The 21,531-nt window shown below is 41.9% G+C and overlaps 1 protein-coding gene across 1 annotated transcript in view; it reads right to left on the bottom strand.

The window, feature by feature from the left end:
• Col4a4 (collagen type IV alpha 4 chain) overlaps nucleotides 1-21,531 on the bottom strand; it is a 121,775-nt gene that overhangs the window by 44,812 nt on the left and 55,432 nt on the right. The window contains exons 17-26 of the mRNA XM_038339472.1: nucleotides 20,284-20,337; nucleotides 19,432-19,501; nucleotides 18,452-18,556; nucleotides 12,601-12,765; nucleotides 9,574-9,663; nucleotides 7,078-7,241; nucleotides 4,333-4,405; nucleotides 3,316-3,422; nucleotides 2,646-2,829; nucleotides 1,223-1,291 (exon numbers count right to left, since the gene is read on the bottom strand). Of these exons, the coding sequence (XP_038195400.1) occupies nucleotides 1,223-1,291; nucleotides 2,646-2,829; nucleotides 3,316-3,422; nucleotides 4,333-4,405; nucleotides 7,078-7,241; nucleotides 9,574-9,663; nucleotides 12,601-12,765; nucleotides 18,452-18,556; nucleotides 19,432-19,501; nucleotides 20,284-20,337 (1,081 nt within the window). The remainder of the gene's footprint in view (nucleotides 1-1,222; nucleotides 1,292-2,645; nucleotides 2,830-3,315; nucleotides 3,423-4,332; nucleotides 4,406-7,077; nucleotides 7,242-9,573; nucleotides 9,664-12,600; nucleotides 12,766-18,451; nucleotides 18,557-19,431; nucleotides 19,502-20,283; nucleotides 20,338-21,531) is intronic.

Raw genomic sequence — 21,531 nt, 5'->3', positions numbered from 1 at the left:
AGTTGCTCCTTCCCCAACTCCTCCCAGATTCTTCCCAGCTCTCCACCCATTCAACTCCCCACCCTTTCTTTCTCTTGGGTTTTCTCAGTGAATCTTGAACTTACAACTTCAGCTAGACTGGTTAGCTAGAGTCCCTGAGATTTTCTTTGTATCCACCTTCCCAGTGCTGGGATTACAGGTATACATTGAACATTCAGCTCCCTGCATGTGTGCTGGAGATCTAAACTCAGGTTCTCCTTATTCTTGCTTTTACTGGTATGTAGGAGGTCCTTTTGTATATGTGTTGCTTTTATTGGTGAGTGAATAAAGAAACTGCCTTGGCCTGTGATAGGGTAGGGCAGAGATAGACAGGGAAAACTAAAATGAATGCTGGGAAAAAGAAGGCAGAGTCATGGAGCCACCATGGAGCCACCAGAGGAGGAAGACACAAGCTGGCAGCCAGAACCTTGCTGGTAGGCCACAAACCTTGTGGTAAAATATAAAGTAATAGAAATGGGTTAATTTAATATGTAAGAGCTTGCTAGGAATATGCTAGAGTCATTGGCCAAGCAGTGGTTTAAATAATATAATTTTTGTGTGATTATTTCATGGTCTGAGCAGCAGGGAATGAATAAGCAGACTCCAACAACATTTTACTGATTGAACAATCTGCCCAGTCCTCTTCTGTCCTTGTGTAGGACAAGAAAAGCCATGTTTACTAACAATGTTGTGCCAAAGAAGTTGATTTAAATAAACATTAAAGACATAAACATGGATCTGTGGTTTGATTCAGCTAAACACAGGGACTGACTCAGATGAAATAGCTACACGGACATACATTCAGAGATGTTGATGCAAGAGCATTTTTAGGTTCTGTCTAGTCAGAACTTGTCCTGTTTGGAAGGTGCAGTCCACCGGCAGGTGATATTTCCCACTTGAGACTCAGAAAGAAATAAAGGATATAACTTTAAATTCTCAAGGGCAGAGATGTTAGCTGGCAAGTGGTGGAGCCAAGGAAAATTTTGCTGCACAGAGTCTGGGGAAGCCTGTGGAAAGGGTTCAAACCAGGGGGCTAAGGCCCAGGAGGTAATGACTGTCGTGTTTCTCCCAGTCTCCTGTCCCTCAAGACCTTACACCAATTTCAGAAGTACCCTGTCTGGGATGGTTCATTGTGAGCGTATCTATATTCTTGGTTCTTTAACTCTGGAAAGTGTGTAGGACAAGAGCTTTGCACTGGTCATACCTGGAGGTCCATCAAAACCTGGAGGGCCTGGATTCCCTGGGTAGGTTACATTACAAGAAATGGTGTCACCTGGAGAGACAAAGAAGAGTGACATTTAGATAACTGAGCACCACCCAATGCACTGTGACTCTCTGTGACAACTCATTCAAGATCCTTTTCCATATGGTGCATTGGCGTGCATAGAAGACGAAGCAACCAGGCATCTCTGGCCCAGCTTTTCAGATGGCTCCTTAAACCCAAATCTCAGCTGTCAGAGACGTTGCAAGCAGTATAAGAAAAGCATCAAGTCTAAGAAGTACCTGTTGTAATAACCTGGGAATGTGTAAATTATTAATATCAACGATGGTTTGTAGGCCCACAGAGTCTAGTGGAATGGGTAGAAGATGCTGACAGGTTATGAATAAAAGCCACGGGACTCGGCACTGAGTTCAGCTGACTTTGCTCTTGGTTTGGACACCAGGGAGCTGCACGAATGAAGAGGTTTGCTGGGTATTAATGACGGCCACCATTTTTGAGATCTCCATGGAGCAGGTTCTTAAGATATACTGTCTCTCGTTTATCCAGCGAGTCAGCAATGAAGGTGCTATCATCCCCACCATAATTGGCAAAGTAACTCAAACCTTGTGCCTCTGAGCCCTCATCTACTAAAACCCAAAGTTTCACTTTTATAACAACGCCTCATGGTTTATTACTCTGTATGCTTTCAAGCTAAACTGTGAGATATAAAGAAAAATGATATTACATTTTTCTGAGTCTCATACCATGAACTTGCCTCTTATCAAATACAAAGTTAGTTGTCTTTATGTGTTGTCAGAACGAGAGCCCCAAACAGTATTTTTATCCCCAAACTTCAAAATTAACAATATAACCCAAGGTGTAATACATGTTGCAAAGGAAAAAAAAACCTTAAATAAACCTCTTTCTGTCAGCCATAACCCTGAAAGTAATTTTTTGAAATTCCTATAGCTGTCAAATATACTTAAAATGTCAGCATCATTTCCCATCTCCCTAAAATGCTTGCAAGTATGTTTTCATGGACAATAATTTTTTAAATGAAATACTAGTGTGGCTCTTATTCAAATATATCACATTATCTCAAAAGATTCTAAAAAGCTTATGCTTTGAACACATAGGAGTGATTCAAATCCAGGCGGACTTTATGCACTGATACGAAGAAATGAATAAAAAGCAATTTAGGTGTGACAAACAAATAAATCCGCAAAGAGATTAGCATTTCAGGGATTTGTTCTGAATATTGCTTATGCTATGGTGTTAGTTGCACCCCAACCTGTGAGATTTCTACAGCACCTGGATGGAATCCATTGAACCAGTCTGCCAGAGAGATGGTAACTTCACCCAGCAGAATTCCCTTTAGCTTTCATGACTTAAAGTAATATCCTAGCATACAAATACTCAAAATTACCTCTCTGCCCCTTCACGCCATCAAAACCCCTCATGCCTGGATGCCCCGGCTCTCCTGGTTGGCCTCTCTCTCCTGGTGGGCCTGGAAATCCCAGTCCTGGAGGTCCCACAGGTCCTGTTGTCCCTCGAGGACCTGGCAGTCCGGGAAGCCCTCTCTCACCCGGGGTCGCATCCTTATGGTCACCCTGGAAATGTTAGGACACACATCTATTAGTGATCTTCCAAAATCCGTGAACTCAAAGCAGTTTTTAATATGCATATGTTAATAAGCCCAGATTTCAAAAGACAGTGTCTTCGAAGCAAATGTGACTCAATAGAATTGAGAGTCTTCCTGATATTTTATAATCATATTTTGAATATTTACATCCGTATATATGATATGCGTGTGTATGCTCTGCCCTGATCAGATACAGAAAGTGAATTATATTATACCTTAGGTATAGATTAAGAACTTGGATGTAGAACCACTAACAGCAGATATCACATAAGCAAAGGAAGTAGTAGGGGATGAAACTGACTTCTTGCATCCTGATGATATAGTACCCAGATAGACTTCGTCAGCCTCCATGTCTTTAGATTAAAAACACAGCAAAGCTTTATCTCTCCTGCATACCTGGCTTGCTTGTACGAACATACGAGAAAGTGAAATTCTACAGCAGAATTGTACATACTCTGGGCCCCGGATCCCCTCTTTCTCCAGCACGGCCATCCTGACCGTCTTGTCCACGTGACCCTGGAAATCCTGGTGGCCCATCAGGCCCTCTTCCTCCTTTCTGCCCTGGGAAAAGGAGGCAAAAGACCTGTAAGCGCTCACATATGGAAGAACGGAAGGGACTCAGTTCAGGATAATGGTGTTTCACTCTGTGAGGGGTGATCAAACTCCCTTGGTGACTCGGTTGCCCAATGTCACTCAAACCATCACAAAAACAAAGGGAAGAGTGGCAGTTACCCAAACTACCGGCTCTCTTTATTTGGGAAATTCTGCTTTTCATATTTTATCAAAGAGGTGATCTGTGGAGGGATTTTGTGCAAACTTCCCAACTCAGTGACAGTGCATGGGACATTGTGTCCCTGGCCGTAGAGGGTGGGAGAGTTGGCAAATTATTGGCTTAAACTACACAGTCCTTTGGAAGTTATTCCTCTGCCTCCAGGTCACAGAGCAGCTCCCATTTCAAGGACCTAGAGCTGCCTCATGCATGGTATTCCCAGGGCATGTAGTGCAGAGAAAGACAGGCTTGTGGGAGCAAATGGACATAGACCAATGGGAACCCTCCATCTGGATGTTCATGTTCTGTCTAGTAGGTCAATAAATTGTATCATTTCCCCCAAACTACGTTAAGATAAGCACTGGTTACTTGTCATGTGAATTCCATTGACGACTAGAGGACACTACGATGCAGTGAGCCACCATAAGGCGAGTCAAAAGAGATTTTGCTCCGACTTCAAGTTCACCACAGTGAAGATTCGAATGTGTCACTAACGGGGCATTTATGTTTTCAGATAAGAGGCAAGAGATTCAGTGCCCGATAGTCACACCATCGTACAAAGGGCAGGAAAATCTCTTAAGGCAATCTCAGCAATCCTAAATTATACGCAATTGATCTGCAGTCACAGGGGAAATCAATGCAAGTGGGTGCCCATAGATCATTCATAAAGTGTCAGAGGGCTAAGCGATCAGTCATGCTCACCTTTCACTCTTGATGTGACCATGTCACCCTTTGCCCCTTTGTGGCCAGGGGACCCCAAGGCACCAGGCATTCCCTTGGTTAAAAAAAATTAAGAGCAGTGCATTAGATTAATTCTGGTAGGGTAGAAGTCATTCATATTCTTGTCTACCTAACACCTTCTCCTCCCCTCTAAGTCTGTTGTCTAAAGATCCTGGCTTGGAAATCTTTGTTTTTATCCCTTTCTTGCCTTTCAGCGTAGTTCTATCGTATAAAACCCGAAGTTCTTAGTGCTCAAATCTCTGTAAAGTCTGTATCTTAGTTAGCAGAAATTCATCCACACCTCCTTTATCTTAGCAGATCACTACAGTTAAGATATCACGGAGAAAGGGCTAGAGAGAGGGCTCCATGCTTAAAAGCACTTGCTGCTTTTTGCAGATGACACGTTTGGCTAGCAGCACCTACATGGTGGCTCTTAAGACCCTGTAGCTCCAGCTCAGGGGAAAGACTTCTTCTTTTGGCCTCCACATGCGGCAGTCATGTATGGGATGCATGCACATACATGCAGGTACTCATATACGCAAAAGTTTAAAATATAAATCTTTTTGAAAAGCTGGGTAAAACAATACATGGGAATTCTATATGGATATGGAACTTCATGTTGAGTCTCAAATAAAATGTACCTTAAATAAATATGCATCATCAAAAATATTTGGAATTACATGAGCTCTGATCAGTGAAAACAAGAGCAAAGAGGAGGTGGAGTAACATAAGATGCTCCAAAGAGCTGAAGGTGGAGAAAGAAGCCGGGGAATACTGTGGTGTTGGTGAAAGCTGAGAAGAAAGAGGAGGGGAAATAAGGTTCTTTCCCCCACAGTGTGATCATGGTCCCTATCTCTAAGCACACTGTGATGGGTGTAATATAGAGAGAATACATCAGAAGTACAGTCAGCCCAATGGGTCCTAGACCAACTGAATTAACGCCTTACCCATAATAACCCTGCGCAAACTAGTAGTCCACACTGAAAGAAATGTGAGCCTTGAGAAGCAACTCAAGGCAAAGCCACGGTAGGATTTTAGAGTCACCAGCAACAAACAAAACAACAAACAAACATAACTGACTATGATAAAATATTGAATTTTACAAAGTGGACCACAGTATGCAAACTACACAATAGTTTCAGCGTGTGTGTTCATTATCCATGCTCTAAGGACCCAGTTTCCTGCTGCGGCAGCCTTGCAGGTGTGCTGTGCGCATGCGGGAGCGCTGAGGGTGGATATCTGGGTCTTCACTTTCACTTAAGACCAGAATTTTCTTTTCATTAGGTTCTTCTAGGAGAAAGGGTACATGATTTGGGGACCTCAGAATGGAGCCGCAGGTCACCCCAGCATAGAGGAACAATGGGTGGTCTCTCGAGCCTTCAGGGGAGGCTTCCCGTGAGTGGTGATTTTATTCTCAGGGGTCAGACAGATGGGAGGCTGTGCTTCAGCAAGCGGGCACCATATTATGATGGACAGATGAACTCTGCGCTGCGTCTCAGTGATCTTTGGCTGCAGGTTGCTAGTTCACCTAGGTTACCGCAGCTAAGACTTCGTTGAGTTCAAGGACCCTTTGGACCAGAGTGATTCTGACGCCTTCGTTCTGTGTATGATTCTGTCTGTACGGCTTCTCCACAGCCTTCCCATCTTGGTACTGAACATCACATAGACCCCAATAAAGCCCCTTTTTCACAGCTCCAGCCTTGACCTCTCCTCTGAGTACTTGCGTTTGCTGTCATCCCATAGACCATTATTTCAATTTGTCTGTCTAAATATCACCCAAACCTAAAATGTCTTTATCAGTTCTGTGTCATTTTCCGCCAAATGCCCAGTTTCCAGAGTCTTCATCCTAGTCCAAGGCCACTGTCTTCCTCCAGTGGCTCAGGCCAAAGACCATCTCTCCACCTGAACTTCCATTTTCCCTGTATTGTGCGTCTGACCTAACGGCCAATCCTTGGACTCGCCAGTCAAATTATGTCTAGGCTGACTTCCTCTTTCCACTCAGCACCGTCCCTTCAATCTGCCTCTCTTTCTCCCCCTCCCACAATTATTCAGCTACCTTCCGCTTCCTCTCCAGCATTCTCCCTTACCTAGGGTCTCCTCTCCACAGAGCAACTGATGAGGCATCAAAAATGAATAATAGAGCATTGCCTTCCTCTTTCTTAGATTCCCTAAGCTGTTCCATGTCTTTCAGGACAGTGGCTCCAGTCTGATCCACCTGCAAAGCCCTGAGCTCTACAAACTCTCCTAATAGCTAGTCAATGTGTGTGTGTGTGTGTGTGTGTGTGTGTGTGTGTGGTGTACCTGTGTGCTGGGGATGAAACCAAGGACCTCCTGTGCTGCTACTTACTTCCTGTCTCCAATCAAGCCACATCATATGGTCCGTGGCCTTTGGTCCTCATATAGCAAATTGCGTATTTACTAATGTGTTTGCTGTAAAGTCTGGGTTCTCTCCAAAGCTCCAGAACTTCATATAATATTCGCGTCCCTGTTGTATCCCCAGAAAATTAGGGACATAGTAGACACCTGATAATTAGTAATTAGTTAAATAAATGAATGAATGATGGATAGATGGATGGACATGAGAAGGTATTTAGTCATTAAGGTATTTGTTTATAGGTTCAAAACATAAAATGTATATAATACATTAATTTGAAAAGGCACACACTAGATTCTATCTGTGTCTGTCGTATTTAGCTGAACAAATTATGATCAGTAGGAGTTACTTACTGGGGGCCCTGGAAGTCCTTCGGCACCAGGCTGGCCTGGATCACCCTTTTCTCCGTGCCAGCCAGGAAGCCCTAAGTCTCCTTTACTTCCTTGTCTTCCAGGAAGTCCTGGAGGGCCAGGGGGTCCCATGGGACCAGGTGGACAGATACAGAGTCCCTCATTTCCTAGGAAGAGGTAGAAAGTCAGTTTTGACATGATTCCTGACAAAATCCCCAAGTACTCCAAAAATAGCATGACTAGAAAAGAAGGTCTTCAGTGCGCAGTTCTTATCACAGACACCTGAGGCCACGGGCCATGTGGACGGAGTGCAGCGTATGGCTGGCTGGCTGGGGCTGTGGCATGGTCTTTGTGGATCGGGACCACGCGGGAAGAGCCTGGAGAGCAGCATGCAGCAGGACGGGGGCTGTGGCACGGCCTATGTGGATCGAGACCATGCGGTAAGAGGCCAGAGTGCAGCTTGCAGCGGGACAGGGGCTGTGGCATGGTCTATGTAAATCGGGACCATGCAGTGAGAGCCTGGAGCGCAGCTTGCAGCGGGACGGGGGCTGTGGCATGGTCTATGTAAATCGGGACCACGCAGTGAGAGCCTGGAGTGCAGCATGCAGCGGAATGGGGGCTGTGGCATGGTCTGTGTGGATCGAGACCACGCGGTAAGAGCCTGGAGTGCAGCGTGCAGCGGGACAGGGGCTGTGGCATGGTCTATGTAGGATGAGACAGTATGACTAGGGCAAAGGTGAAGCATGGAGCATGGTAGAGAGGTAGACGGCGTAGTCTACGTGACGTGCTACATGAGGACTGAAATGAAGCGCTGGGCGTGGGGTGGATGCGTCTGTGGCATGGTCTATGTGGGATGGGCACGCAATTTCTAAATAAATGGAATCACGTTTGTGCCTTAGACTCACCCACACCTAACCTAAAATTCTGGTAGATAATTGAAAATCTTTTTTTTTTTTTAAAAAAAAAAAAACTGTTACTGGGGAAACAAAAATCAATAAATTACACTAAACATATAGATTAATTATGGCATGACCCTGAATGATCAAGGAAACACAACACATGAAAGGATATTGATCGAGGGACACATTACAATTGGTAGTTCACTGCAAAACATAACCTAATGATCAGGACTTTATTTTCAAAATAAATAAAATAAAAGTTTGGGAAAGTCAAACTGGTTTGTGTTTATGCTCTCATGCTGCCTGGCTCAGATGTTCAAAAGGCCCTGACAAGTTAGAGTGTGTGTGGGGGTGGGGCGGGGGGTGCACAGCCATGGGCTTTAGTGAGTCCAGAAAACATGAGATCCACAGACAGAAACTCCATTAAAACACTAAAACACAAATAGTACCTAATCTGCACAAGAGGATCTTGTGAGCAAAGCTGCCCCTGAAGGCAAAATACTCCAATAGAGTCCTCATACTTCATAGAGCTGCCCTCTAGTCTGTGTGCTCAGCCCTGTATGGCCTGGATAATCAAATGTGGGAGGTCAGAAAACACCGGCAACAGGGAAAGGCAACCAAAAAGTAATTCTGAGTGTGTGCATAGCATGTTTCTGCCCACCCTCACCCGTGCCGTGTCTCGTGACCCCACTGCAGCGGTTTTTCTGAACACACAGCACTTATGCATGCTGCCTGAAATCCCTCATCTCAGATCCCATGCCGCTCTGTGCTGGGAATCGCAGTGCTGTTACTGTGCGCACGGAACTTTCTCCTCTTACACGAGATGAGCACAATGGTTTAGTTATGGAGAAACCTTTCAACAAGGTCCCCAGCATCATCCCTCGGCATCTAAGTATTAAATTGGCATGTCTTTGGATTGGATGATGTTAAAATGGTTAAATTTTAAAATTGCTTTGGAGTTGCTGGCATGAGTTGCTGTTTTGTTTTTTAAAAAGTTGTTAATAAATTTTGGCTTGGGATGAGGACAGAATTTCCTAAAATGAACCTATATGTACTTCCGTTGTTTTAGGCTATATATGTATGCAAAGCAATGCTCTCAACGTTGATTATAAAATCAAAATATCAGGTTGCTCTCAGAAACAATGAAGATGCTCTGCATCCTGCATCCTGCAGCATTCAGGCAAGATTAAATTCTTTACATAAAAATATAAACACCTTTATCTGTGAGTATGCAAACTTGCTTTCATATTTAATAAATAGCGCTTATATGTGTTACAGAATTCTTTTAAAACAAATTTCTCAGTTATGTACTATCAGTAAAGGTTTGATTTGTATACCTATTTTATATTCCCATACACGCGAAGCTGCACAAAAAAATTCTCAAGTGAAGATGGGTCATGAGCGGCAAAGGGTAAGAAGCTCTTGTCTGACCGAAGAACTTGAGTTGTGGTGAGTTATTCACACTAGAGCACACACTGGCATGAGGATGGGGAGTAACAAACCTGATTGACATGCCAGGCTGCTTTTCTCATAGACACTCTTACCCTGGCCCTCCATATGTGGCTGTCATGTATAAATTCTGCCTTAGGTAAATACTTGCCTTTTTCTCCTTTAGCTCCTCTTCTTCCTGGGGGACCCATTTTTCCCTTTTCTCCCATTGGTCCAGGACACCCAGGGCTGCAATATATAACTGTTTGGAGGCAAGGGGGTAGCAGACAGAATTGCATGACTTTAGTTAATGTCCCCTGGAGGGCACCAGTGTGGATCACTCAGTCTCTTCCTTTTGTTTCCTGTCTCTGTCCCAGGTTTTATTTCGTGATTTCCTATCTCCCTCTTCCTCCCTTCCTTCCCCTCCCTCTATCTTCCTCCTTACACATATAGACCACACAATTTTCATAATATGTTTCTTCTACCATAACCATTGACAAAGACATTCTTAACACCATCCCTAGGTTAGTGAACTACAGATTAAGAAAATAGATGACAAGAATAAATACCAGAACAAAATAAATCATGAACAACAAAAGCTAGACTCAGAATATGGCAACTGGCTGTCTTTTCCCCTTCGTCTACCAATTACCAGATAATGAAGAAAACACAAAGCATGGCTTGCTAAGTCAAAACTTTTGACACATCGAGTTCAAGATGACAGATAAACTGCAAATGATACACTCTACATTTCCCCAACATTCCAGTAGTCTAAAAGACTGTAAAACAACAATAGAAGGTAAAAAAAAAAAAAAAAACAAATCCAGGCGATCCAAGCATCAGTGGAAAATGACAAGAGAAACACGAAACGAAAAAGTTAAAATGCTGATTTCACACCGGAATCTCCCCTGGAGTTTAAGGAGCAAAATGACAGTGAGACCCAAAACAAAGATTTGATGATAAAACATTTAGATGGGAAGACCCCTCTCCAAAATTTTTGCAGATAATAAGACATCCCTTCAAATAGGGAGAAAGCAAAGTTTCAAGAACACTGTAAAAGATGACATAATTAAAACGCTAGAGAGGGTACTATTTACACTGGGTAAATGGACAGTCTGCTGCAAAAGGAAAAACTGAAAGAGTACAATAGCATCAACTAAACTCAAAAATAAAAATATAGCCGGGCGATGGTGGCGCACGCCTTTAATCCCAGCACTCGGGAGGCAGAGGCAGGCGGATCTCTGTGAGTTCGAGACCAGCCTGGTCTACAAGAGCTAGTTCCAGGACAGGCTCTAAAGCCACAGAGAAACCCTGTCTCGAAAAACCAAAAAAATAAAAATAAAAATATACACAGTAAATAAGAAAGCAAAAAAAAATCTATAAATTCAATAGGAGCTGAAAGATGGAGCTGAAGAAAATTTCAAAAAAGGTTCTAAAATGGAAGTGGATCTCAAATATATGACCAGACAGTGAAACAGTGTAGAAGTTTTCAGGGTCTGACTGGAGCTGGAAAATGAGCCTGAGAAGAAAAAAAAATTTCAAGCCAGGATTTTATACTCAGCTAAACTATCCATCAGACAATTCAGTAGAAGAAAGGTATTTTTCAGATAAGTGTGATCCTCAGCTTTACTCTCTTATCTCTAATCTTTATTTGAAAGTCTAGTGTGGGAGTAAAGAATGGAAAGAAGTCTAACTGGTGGAAATCAAGGAGCCTGGGAGATGCAAAAGGAATAAGAGTGAAAGATCATTCATGTTTATCACTGCTCTTCCACAGCCACAACAAGATGGAATTTTATCGTCCACCAAAGCATACATGGATCATGAGCATGTTGTTTATGCATACAGTGGAATCTTATCCTATGTTTAAGAACAATGAAATTATTAACTGGCAGTAAAATGAATAGAACTAGAAAATACAATACTGACACAACCCAGACTCAGAAAGACCCATGTGGATCCTAACTTTCAAAGGTTAAATATATGTATTTAAGTGGGATCAAGTGAGGAGAGGAGCCAAGAGACTACAAAAGGGCTTAGGAGGGGGGAAAAGAGGCCTAAGGGGAAGGAATGGGAGGGCAATGGAGCATGAGATGTGGAAATAGAAGGGGGATCACTGCAGGAGGAAGTACGGAGCAGGGAAGAGGAAGGAATGCCAAGGAGATCAATCACAAATGTACAGAAATATACATTTTTCTTATAATTCTTTCTACAATAAAGTGTTTAAATGGCATCAGAAACTATAAAAAATAATTTTTAAAAAGCTGTGAAAGAAAATCTCCAAGTATCTCAGCAATTAATCAAAAGTGCTGCCTTGTTAATTTGAAAAAGTCAAAAAGCTCCCAGAAAGATTTGTTTGGAAAGTAATACTGTAAGGCTATGTAATAAGTTAACAGTCTCATAGTGATGATGGATAAAATACTCTGGTAGTTTTGAGGTTAATTCTAGATAGCTAAATTGAAAGTCAATCAAAAACAGATGACACACAGACACACACACAGACACACACGACAATTTACCAACTGTTTCTGTGAAAAAAATAACAAATGTATCATTATAAGCTAAGCTGGTGTATAGCACTTATAAACCATTCCATAGAAATATTAAATATTTTAATAACCTCAGGTATGACAATATCACTCCCAGTAGGCAGTGGGAATGGAAAATGTGTACATACAGAATGGGGTGTGGTGGATGATGGGTAATTCTGTAGGGAGGAACAAAAGCTAGTGAACAAAGAGAAAAACTTCAGTAACAGAAATACAGGTGTGCCAGGTGACAATATAGAAAAAAATACCAAAAGATCCAACTGTGTGTGTGGAAATAGTTGTCTCTGAGGAGAAAGGAACAGAAAAAAACAAAGCCTGGCATTTTCTTCTGCATAGCAGGCTCTGTAGAACAGCTCAACTTTTAAACCAAGCTCACATATAATTCCAATAAAATTAAAAACTATTTTAATAAAACAATAAAATTATCATTTAATGAAATTCTATATTTCATTATTAAACACAATAAATTGCACTACTTAATTGATAGTTGAATGACATTTTCCACATTTATAAGAAATAATTTAAGTATTACCAACTTGACTTATGAAATATTATACAAGTTTTAAAGTATTTAAAAACTATACTTTCTGAATGGATCTGTAATTATGAATTTCAGCATAAGCGTTAACAAAGATAAATGAGGAATATTTTACCATCTGATCCAGGGGTGCCCTGTGGTCCTGGCGCTCCAGGAAGGCCAGGTGGTCCTGGCTTCCCCTGTTCTCCTGGAGCACAGTCGAATCTTTTAGAAACACCAGCTTCCCCTGGAAATCCTGGAGGACCAGGAATCCCTGGGGGCCCAGGAGGTCCCACCATGCCTGCAAGAAATATTAAGAATGTTCTCAAGAGTAACACTTTTTATAGAGACCACAGATCGGCACATTTAAAGGAAATGGCTGAAACTATTTGACATCACATCTAATGAAACAAGGCAGACATAGAAAGAGAAACACCCTGTGACCTCACTTCCACGTGGGTTCTAACAGTCAAACTCACAGAAGGAAGAGTAGAGTGGGCATTGTTGGGGAAGAAAGAAGTGGGACGTATGGAGGAACTGATCCAGGGGACAAGGTTTCAAGTGAGTTGAATAAATTCTGGAGATTCAGGATGTCCTATTTATTAATTGTTTCTCTCAGTGTCTGTGCTACTGGGGTTATACTTAGGAAGTAGTCTCCTGTGCCAATGCATTCGAGTATACTTCCCACTTTCTCTTCTATGAGGTTCAGTGTGGTTGGCTTTATGTTGAGGTCTTAGATCCATTTGGACTTGAGCTTTGTGCATGGTGACATGGGCCTATTTTTATTCTTCTATGTGTTGATAATTATAGATGGATGGGAGTCACCATGTGGTGACTGGGAATTGAACTCAGGACCTCTGGAAGAGCAGCCAGAGCTCTTAATCTCTGAGAAGCTTCTGTAAAGAAAAAGACACAGTCAACAAGACAAAACAACAGCCTACAGAATGGGAAAAGATCTATATCAACCCCACATCAGACAGAGGGCTGATCTCTAAAATATACAAAGAACTCAAGAAATTGGTCATCAAAAAAAATAATCCAGTAAAAAAAAAAATGGGTACAAACCTAAACAGAGAACTCTCAACAGATGAATCTAAAATGGCAAAAAGACACTTAAGAAAATGTTCAAAATCCTTAGCCATCAGAGAAATGCAAATCAAAACAACTCTGAGATTCCATCTTACACCTGTAAGAATGGCCAAAATCAAAAACACTGATGACAACTTGTGGTGCAGGAGAATTGACTGTAACCTGTCAATCATGTTTTAAATAAAATGCTGATTGGCCAGGCAGGAGGTAAAAGTGGGAAAACCAGACAGGAAGGAGAAATGATGTAATGAGAACAAGAGAACTCTGGGAAGGGGGAAGTTGATTCCTCCCACTCCTGCCCAGACCACCAAAGCAGCAGGATGTGATCTGCAACCACTGAAAAAGGTACTGAGCCATATGGCTAACATAGATCAGAAAAATGGGTTAATCAAGATGTGAGAGTTAGCCAGTGAGAGGCTAGAGCGAATAGGCCAATCAGCTTTACAACTTAAAGAGATCTCTGTGTTATTTCTTTGGGGCTTGCCGGCTGTGGGGTACTGGGTGGGACAGAAACCCAAACAAGCAGGCCTGGCTTCCTTCATGTTACAAACTTGTGCTGGAGAGGATGTGGGGTAAAGGGAACATTCATGCATTGCTGGTTGTAGTGCAAACTGGTACAGCCCCTTTGGATATCAGTATGGCAATTTCTCAGAAAATTAAGAAACAACCTACCTCAAGACCCAGCAATACCACTTTTGGGTATATACCCAAAGGATACTGAATTATATCACAAGGACATGTGCTCAACTATGTTCATAGCAGCATTATTTGTCATAGCAAGAACATGAAAACAACCTAAATGTCCTTTGACTGAAGAATGGATTAAGGAAAATGTGGTACATTTACACAATGGAGTACTACACAGCAGAAAAAAATAATGACATCTTGAGATTTGCAGGCAAATGGATGAATCTAGGAAACATCATATTGAGTGAGGTAACTCAAACCCAGAGATACTCACTCATATATATTCACTCATAAGTGGTTTTTAGACATAAAGCAAAGAAAACCAGCCTACAATTCACAGTTCCAGAGAACCTAGACAACAATGAGGACCCTAAGAGATACATAAATAGATCTAATCTACATAGAAAGTAGAAAAAGACAAGATCACCTGAGTAAATTGGGAGCCTGGGGACCATGAGAGAGGGCAGAAGGGGAGGAGAGAGGAAGGGAGGGGAACAGAGAAAAATGTATAGTTTGATAAAAACAAAAAAGTTAAAAAATTAAGATTTATGATCCAATGTGCAGCAGGCAGAGGACAGTTAACAAGACACACTGTATACTTGAAGCTGCTAAGAGAAAAGATCTTAAATAAAATCCTCCTTTCAAACACATACAGGCACATGTACACACAAACCAATAATGACCATGTTGGCATGGCCAGTGTGTTAATCCACTAGACACCTCGCTGTGTACAAACATTGAGTTGTGTATGTCACTCTATGAAAGAAAAAGAAGAGCCTGATGCAGTAAAAAGTTAGCAGACAAGGTAGGAGAGATGGGTCAGTGGTTCCAAGAGAACCTTGCTGCTCTCCTAGAAAATCACAGTTCAGTTCCTATCAGGTGGCTCACAAGCACCTATAACTCCAGATCCAGGAGATCCAACACCCTCTTCTGGTCTCTGAGAACATCAGCACACTATGGCATGTAATCACACACACACACACACACACACACACACACAGAGAGAGAGAGAGGAGAGAGAGAGAGAGGAGAGAGGAGAGAGAGAGGAGAGAGAGAGAGAGAGACTCATTCCCATAAAAATAGATAAAAGTCTTTTCAAACTTGACTATCCCATACACCAAATTGCATCGCTGCCTCTGAAAGGAGCTACATGTGGAGGCACACAGGTATGGGGGAATCATGTTTTCTTACTTTCCCTTATTCTTTAGGTGAGCTGGCACAGACATATTTCACTTACTTGAAAGTATTGTATTCTTCAATCTTCTCATCCTAATCATTCATAAAATTAATTCAAGAAAACCTATTCTCACATCTACTGGAGGCAATATGCGCTCTCCTAGTCATGTATGTAGTAGATGGTAGAGATCTTTAAATTTTTCTTCTTGGCACACATTCACAGATAATGACTGCATGTGCCTAACATGTTCATCTGTGGAAGCACAGAGCCCACTCCACCGTGTGTGCCTAACTCATAGCAGGCACAGATAGCAGCCACAGTAGTAATAACTGAACACACATTGATTGGGTACTATTCATCACACTGGATCCTAAGGCCTTCTCACATTCCACATCTTCTAATCCTAGCAAGATGGTGTTGAAAAATGGTCTATATTCTGTCAATTATATTTTAAATAAATACTGATTGGCCAGTAGCCAGGCAGGAAGTATAGGTGGGACAACCAGACTGGAAGTAGAGGTGGGTCAATGAGAACAGGGAAATTCTGGGAAGAAGCAGCCCATTCTTCTGCAGTCTTTGCCCAGCCATAGAAGAAGCAAGATTTGTCTGCCTGGCTGAAAAAGGTACCGAGCCATGTGGCTAACATATACTAGAATAATGGGCTAATATAAGTTATAAGAGTTAATAAGAAGCCTGAGCTAATGGGCCAATCAGTTTATAGTTAATATAGACCTCTGTGTGATTTCTTTGGGACTTAACAATTGCGGGAACCGGACAGGACAGAAAACGTCAGACAACAGCAAGACCCTTTCTTATAGATGGAGAAACTGGGGTACAGAGAGGTTTAGACAAAATCCAAGATAATGCAGTTTGCAAAGAGTGGCAATTGGAATGTTGAAGTGCATAGTTAAGTTCTTCCACAATACTATGTGGCATAATACATGTAGCATGTGCAGTACATATTGTCTTCCACTATACTATGGGGCATAGTACATGTAGTATATATAGTCTTCCATGATACCATGTGGCAAGTGCCCAGTTTCAAGTGGTAACTGTTAAATAAAACACAGAGTGTTATACACTGGTGTACTGACTGTGAATGCTAATGCCCCTGTGATTTGGAAGCTGCCTATCTTCACACCTTCCCTAAGACCTGCCAGGATTCTCCACAGTCACTGGATAGCCAAGATACTACTTCTTGCCTTGTCTAGTGCCAGGATTAATACCCAATCCTCTTCAACAGAGGCAATGGGCTAGAACGTATGACCCTCTCAGCCTGACCACCCTACAGTATCACACAGAATGAATTAAGTGTGGCGAGCCTTAACTTAATTTGTTTCAAAGTAAAAGAGTAGAATAGAAAATGGGGATATCATGTACTAAAAATTATCCTGTGAAGTCTAAACTTTAATTAGTGTGGGTATTTATCCATACTTGTGTTATGTGATGTAAAGGTTACACAAAATAAATCTGTCATACTGTGGGCCATATTCAGATTCAAAAGGCACCGAGTTAATTTGATTTGCATGTATATTGTATATGTCTCTCTGTGTGTGCATGTTAGGGCTGGCATATGCACAAATGTGTGTGTCTATGTGGATGCCAGAGCTTAGCCTCAAGGGTCATTACTCAGATGCTGTCCATCTTCTTTTATGAGATAACATCCCTCACTGGCCTTTAACTCACCCATTTGACTAGGCTATCTGGTCAGTGAGCCCTAGGAATGACCCTTCCTCTGCCTCACGATCCCTGAGATTCCAAGAGTGCACCTCTACCCCTAGGTGATTCCTGGGATTGAATCAGGCCCATGTTTGTGTGGGAAGCAATTACTGACCAAGCCATCTTTCCAGCACAGGATTAATAACCTTTTAAAGGAACTTAGAACCTTCCTGTGTATTTGAATATGTTGCTCCCACGGGTTTTTTTTTTATTTCAATCTACTGGAGGCACGATTTTATTATAAACAAACCCCAAAGATGAAGGCTAAGACCAGAGTCCAACGTTTTTCTGACCAACAGAGTATTCTTTCTGATTTATATAATCCTGGGTCAATTAAACCCATACTGCAACTTCCAAAGACTGACTGCATCAGACAAAGCTTTTTGACATTGTTCTTGTAATACCCTAAATGAGGGAGAAGCTAGTTTTGGGGAGAAGTGAACAATAACTTGGTAGTTAGTGGTTCAGCAGCTCACCAAACTTTTTAAATTTCCTCAGTAAATACGAGAGACACGGGTCGGGCAAACTATTTACTCAAGATTTTCCTCCTGCCAGGTTTCTTCTGTTCACCTGGTTCACAGAATACAAATAAGCTTCAAACTGCTATTATCGATCTTTCTGGAATACTGGCCAGCACAGCTCCCAGAGGGTCCCTTGGTCTTTATGGCATCAAGACACTCCCCTAGGTTTCTCTCAAATGTCATGTGGCCTATGGTTTCCTTGATTTTTTTTGGGGGGGGCAGGGAGGAAGAGCCTTTCCCTCTAAGTAAAAGGTATTTTAAATTGTTATATTGATTTGTTCATCTCACATAGAATATTGGGACCCTCGTGGATGGATGGGATTTTAAGAGTACATGTCAGCTGGGAGAATCTGCCAGAATGGTAGCTCAGCTAAGTAAACACTAGCTCCAACAGAAGTTTCAAATCCTCTCTGAAAGTGGAAATCTGACGGAAGGCCTGTCACACAGATACTTGCCTCCAACAGCTCTGGTTGAGAAAATATATATAATATATAACATATGCATATGATATACATATATAACAGCTGTGAGATAATAATATATATTGTGTGTACGTGTGGATATGGGTGTAAAGGAACCTATATTACTTCCCTTGATTGACTTGAATTTGGAGACATTAGAAATTCAGGGCCATTGTTATAACACGACACTTAGCCTTCTGGGCCTGGAGTGCACACAGGCAAGTGTCTTTCACAAACACTCTGAAGGCCACCTCCACGTCAGCCAGAATTAAGGATTACAGCTGGTATGGGTCTAATGTAGGAAATCCACTGTAACATATGGTAGACTAATACCTGGACAGGTTTCTCCTGGTCTGCCTGGGGGTCCGGGAGGACCTGGTAATCCAACATCTCCAATTTCTCCATAGCGGCCAGGGGGCCCTGGGTCCCCTGGAAGACCTGATGAAGACAAGAACAGATATAAGATAAATGTCCGCACATGTCTTGAAACTCAGGAGTCTGTGAGGCTTGGTAAAGTCCAGGTTGGAGACATTTTTGCAGTTTCTTGACACATTTTAAGTGGGATGTGTCGAGCTGCGTCCCCTCTGGCAGAGTTCTCTGACACTGATTTAGGCGTCTCTTTTCACGGGCATCTTGGTATCTTGGTAGATGTTAGCCAAATCACCTCATACACTTTTTTTTTCACCAGTTAAAAACTTTTTCTGAAAGTTTAAATAATAAAAATATCCACTACATATTTACAATCCGAAATAAAATTTGATGTCTTATGCCAACGGGACATGAACCAGGATGCAAAGCTTTCCTGGCATGGTGAACGTCACATTGTCACAGTAACTGTTATGGCTTGAAGCTGAAATGTCTTCGCGAGTTTGAACACTCCAGTGCCACCCAGTGTTTCTGGTTTCAGAGGCTTTGCAGTCTTTAAGGGGTGAGGCCAGGGTGATGGAAGTTAGACAAAATAGGGAAGGAACTTTGAACGTTGTGCCTGGTTCCAGTACCTGTGCCTGGTTCCAGCTAGTCTGCTTGCTTCCCAGTAGGGCTGTCCCATGCAAACCTCTGCTAAAATTCATCCCACCACAGAGTTTATGGACCACGCCTTCCCTAGAATCTTGAAACCGTGCACCAAAACAAAGCCCGCCTCTCTTTCTCTCAGATATGTTGCCGCAGCAATGAGAAAAGTAACTAAATATCAATATTTGTGCTTCAATCCACCCTGGTGTGCAATACACAGGGATACTAGAACAAACTCGCTTATCTGGACCCATCTAGTCCATTTCTGTATAAGTTATGGAAGAATTAAAGTGAACACAAACCTTTGAGAGGAGGAGAGGGAGTTACCAAAGCACCCGGTGGTCCTGGGTCCCCGCGGTCTCCGGGATCCCCCTGAAATCATTCATTCATTTACTTTTCTGTGAAATAACAATCATACTTCCTAGCATTAAGCAGAGGTTAGAAGGTCACAGGCACATTCATCAAAGAAGTAAAAAAAATCATCTGGGTAAGAAGAGGGTTGGTCAAGGCGTTCCAGAAGAACTAACAGGCACCTGACCTCTCACCTACACACAGGAGAAAACAATGAACGGATAAAGATATAACAAGAGAAAAAGCAGGAGCTTTATTCAAATTCCCACTCTGTGCCCATAAATTAAACATCATGTAAGCCACCAAGTTTCTTAGGAAGATTTTGAACATTAGTATCTAATGGGGCATTCGAGCGTAAACATTTCAGTCACCTAGCAAGACCTGAAACAGTGTTTCATGATAATAGCAAAATACTGTCTCCCCCTTAATGGGGACTCCCACCCCCAGAGCCCCGGGCTTCCCCTGAACAAGCCTTGAATATTGTTACAAAAGAGGTTACAAAACAAAGGGAAAAGCTCTGCACTGCCACTGAGTGTGTTAAAGCTCTCGTTACTATCCACTTTCCAAAGAATTGCTTCTCAAATATAAACATAACTGTGCTTTGTGTACTCGTTAATAAGGCAATGGTAGGAAAATAAACTACTTATACGTAATACATAGCCTGCATGAAAATAGCATTTATAAGATTACACCTGTTTTTTTTTTTCAAAAGTTACACTGTTTGATTATGCAAAATATTCTAAAACCTTCAGTTGATAGCAGAATGGTTTAAAAGTTTCCCTGCCGTGGGTTCCCATGTTTACCTTTGCACCACGAAAGCCAGACAGTCCAGGATCTCCAGCCACTCCTTGTTCTCCCTAAGGATGACCATAGACACACTCAAACAGCTGGCTGAGTGGAGCTGAGCTCACCTCACTTCCGCCTAATGTAAACAGTGGATATTCACAGAGACTCTGGGCAGTCTTCACCACGCTCAGTTTTCAAAACCAACAATACACTCCTGTAATTCAGCGGTTCTCAACCTTCCTAATGCTGCGATGCTTTAATACAGTTCCTCATGCCGTGGTGACCACCCCCCCCCAACCATAACTTTATTTTCGTTGCTACTTCATAACTCTCATTTTGCTACTGCTATGAATCATAATGTAAATATTTTTAGAGAGAGAGGTTTGCCAAAGAGGTTACAACCCACAGGTTGAGAGCTGTTGTGTAATTTACAAATTGCAGGAATCTGATCCGGGTGTTTAGCACTTAAGATGGAGAGGCAATAGGATAAATGGATCAGGGGTTCAAGATCAGCCTCAATTACATAGTTGGGTAGTAAGTTCAAGGCCAGTCTGAACTACATCAAGCCCTGTCTTAGAAACTCAAAAAGGAGGTTGGAGAGATGGTGTGATGGCAGAGTATATATTATTCTTGCAGAAGACTGGGGTTGGGTTCCTAGCACCCATGTTTGGTGGCTTATAATCCTCCAGACTCTGTGGACACCTTCACTCACATGTACATATAACTGTGTATATTTTAAAATTATATAAATGGGTGTTTAGATAAATGATATAATTTAAAATTATATAAATACATGTCTAGATAAATTATATAAAATGCAATGTAAAGTATAATATATTTTATGAAATATAAGTATACACAATTTAAATATATAATCAATATAAAATAAATCCTTTAAAAAAACTAAAATAAACCAAAATATGTGGTTGAGGGTGAAATGACTCGGTGAGTTAAGGTTATTTCCACAAAGCCTGAGATTCAATCTCCAGAACCCGTACAGTGGGAGAAGAGAACAGACTTCCTCAAACTGATCTCTGAGCTCCATGTATGCAGAGTCATACATGTTCACATGCACACATACACACAAAATAAATAAATGTAAAATAAATTTAAGACCTAAACAAAAACAAAGAAAATTCATCCAACTCCTATCAGTGCTCACACACAATAGTCTAGCTTAAACACAATTCTTCACCCTTGCTGCTGGGCACACACAACAGTACAACTTAAACACAATTCTTCCCTCTGCTGGGCACACACAACAG

Source organism: Arvicola amphibius, chromosome 8, assembly GCF_903992535.2.
Source record: "Arvicola amphibius chromosome 8, mArvAmp1.2, whole genome shotgun sequence".
NCBI lineage: Eukaryota > Metazoa > Chordata > Mammalia > Rodentia > Cricetidae > Arvicola > Arvicola amphibius.
The sequence above is the reverse complement of the archived record's forward strand: the minus strand, read 5'-3'. Positions and strand labels throughout refer to the sequence as shown.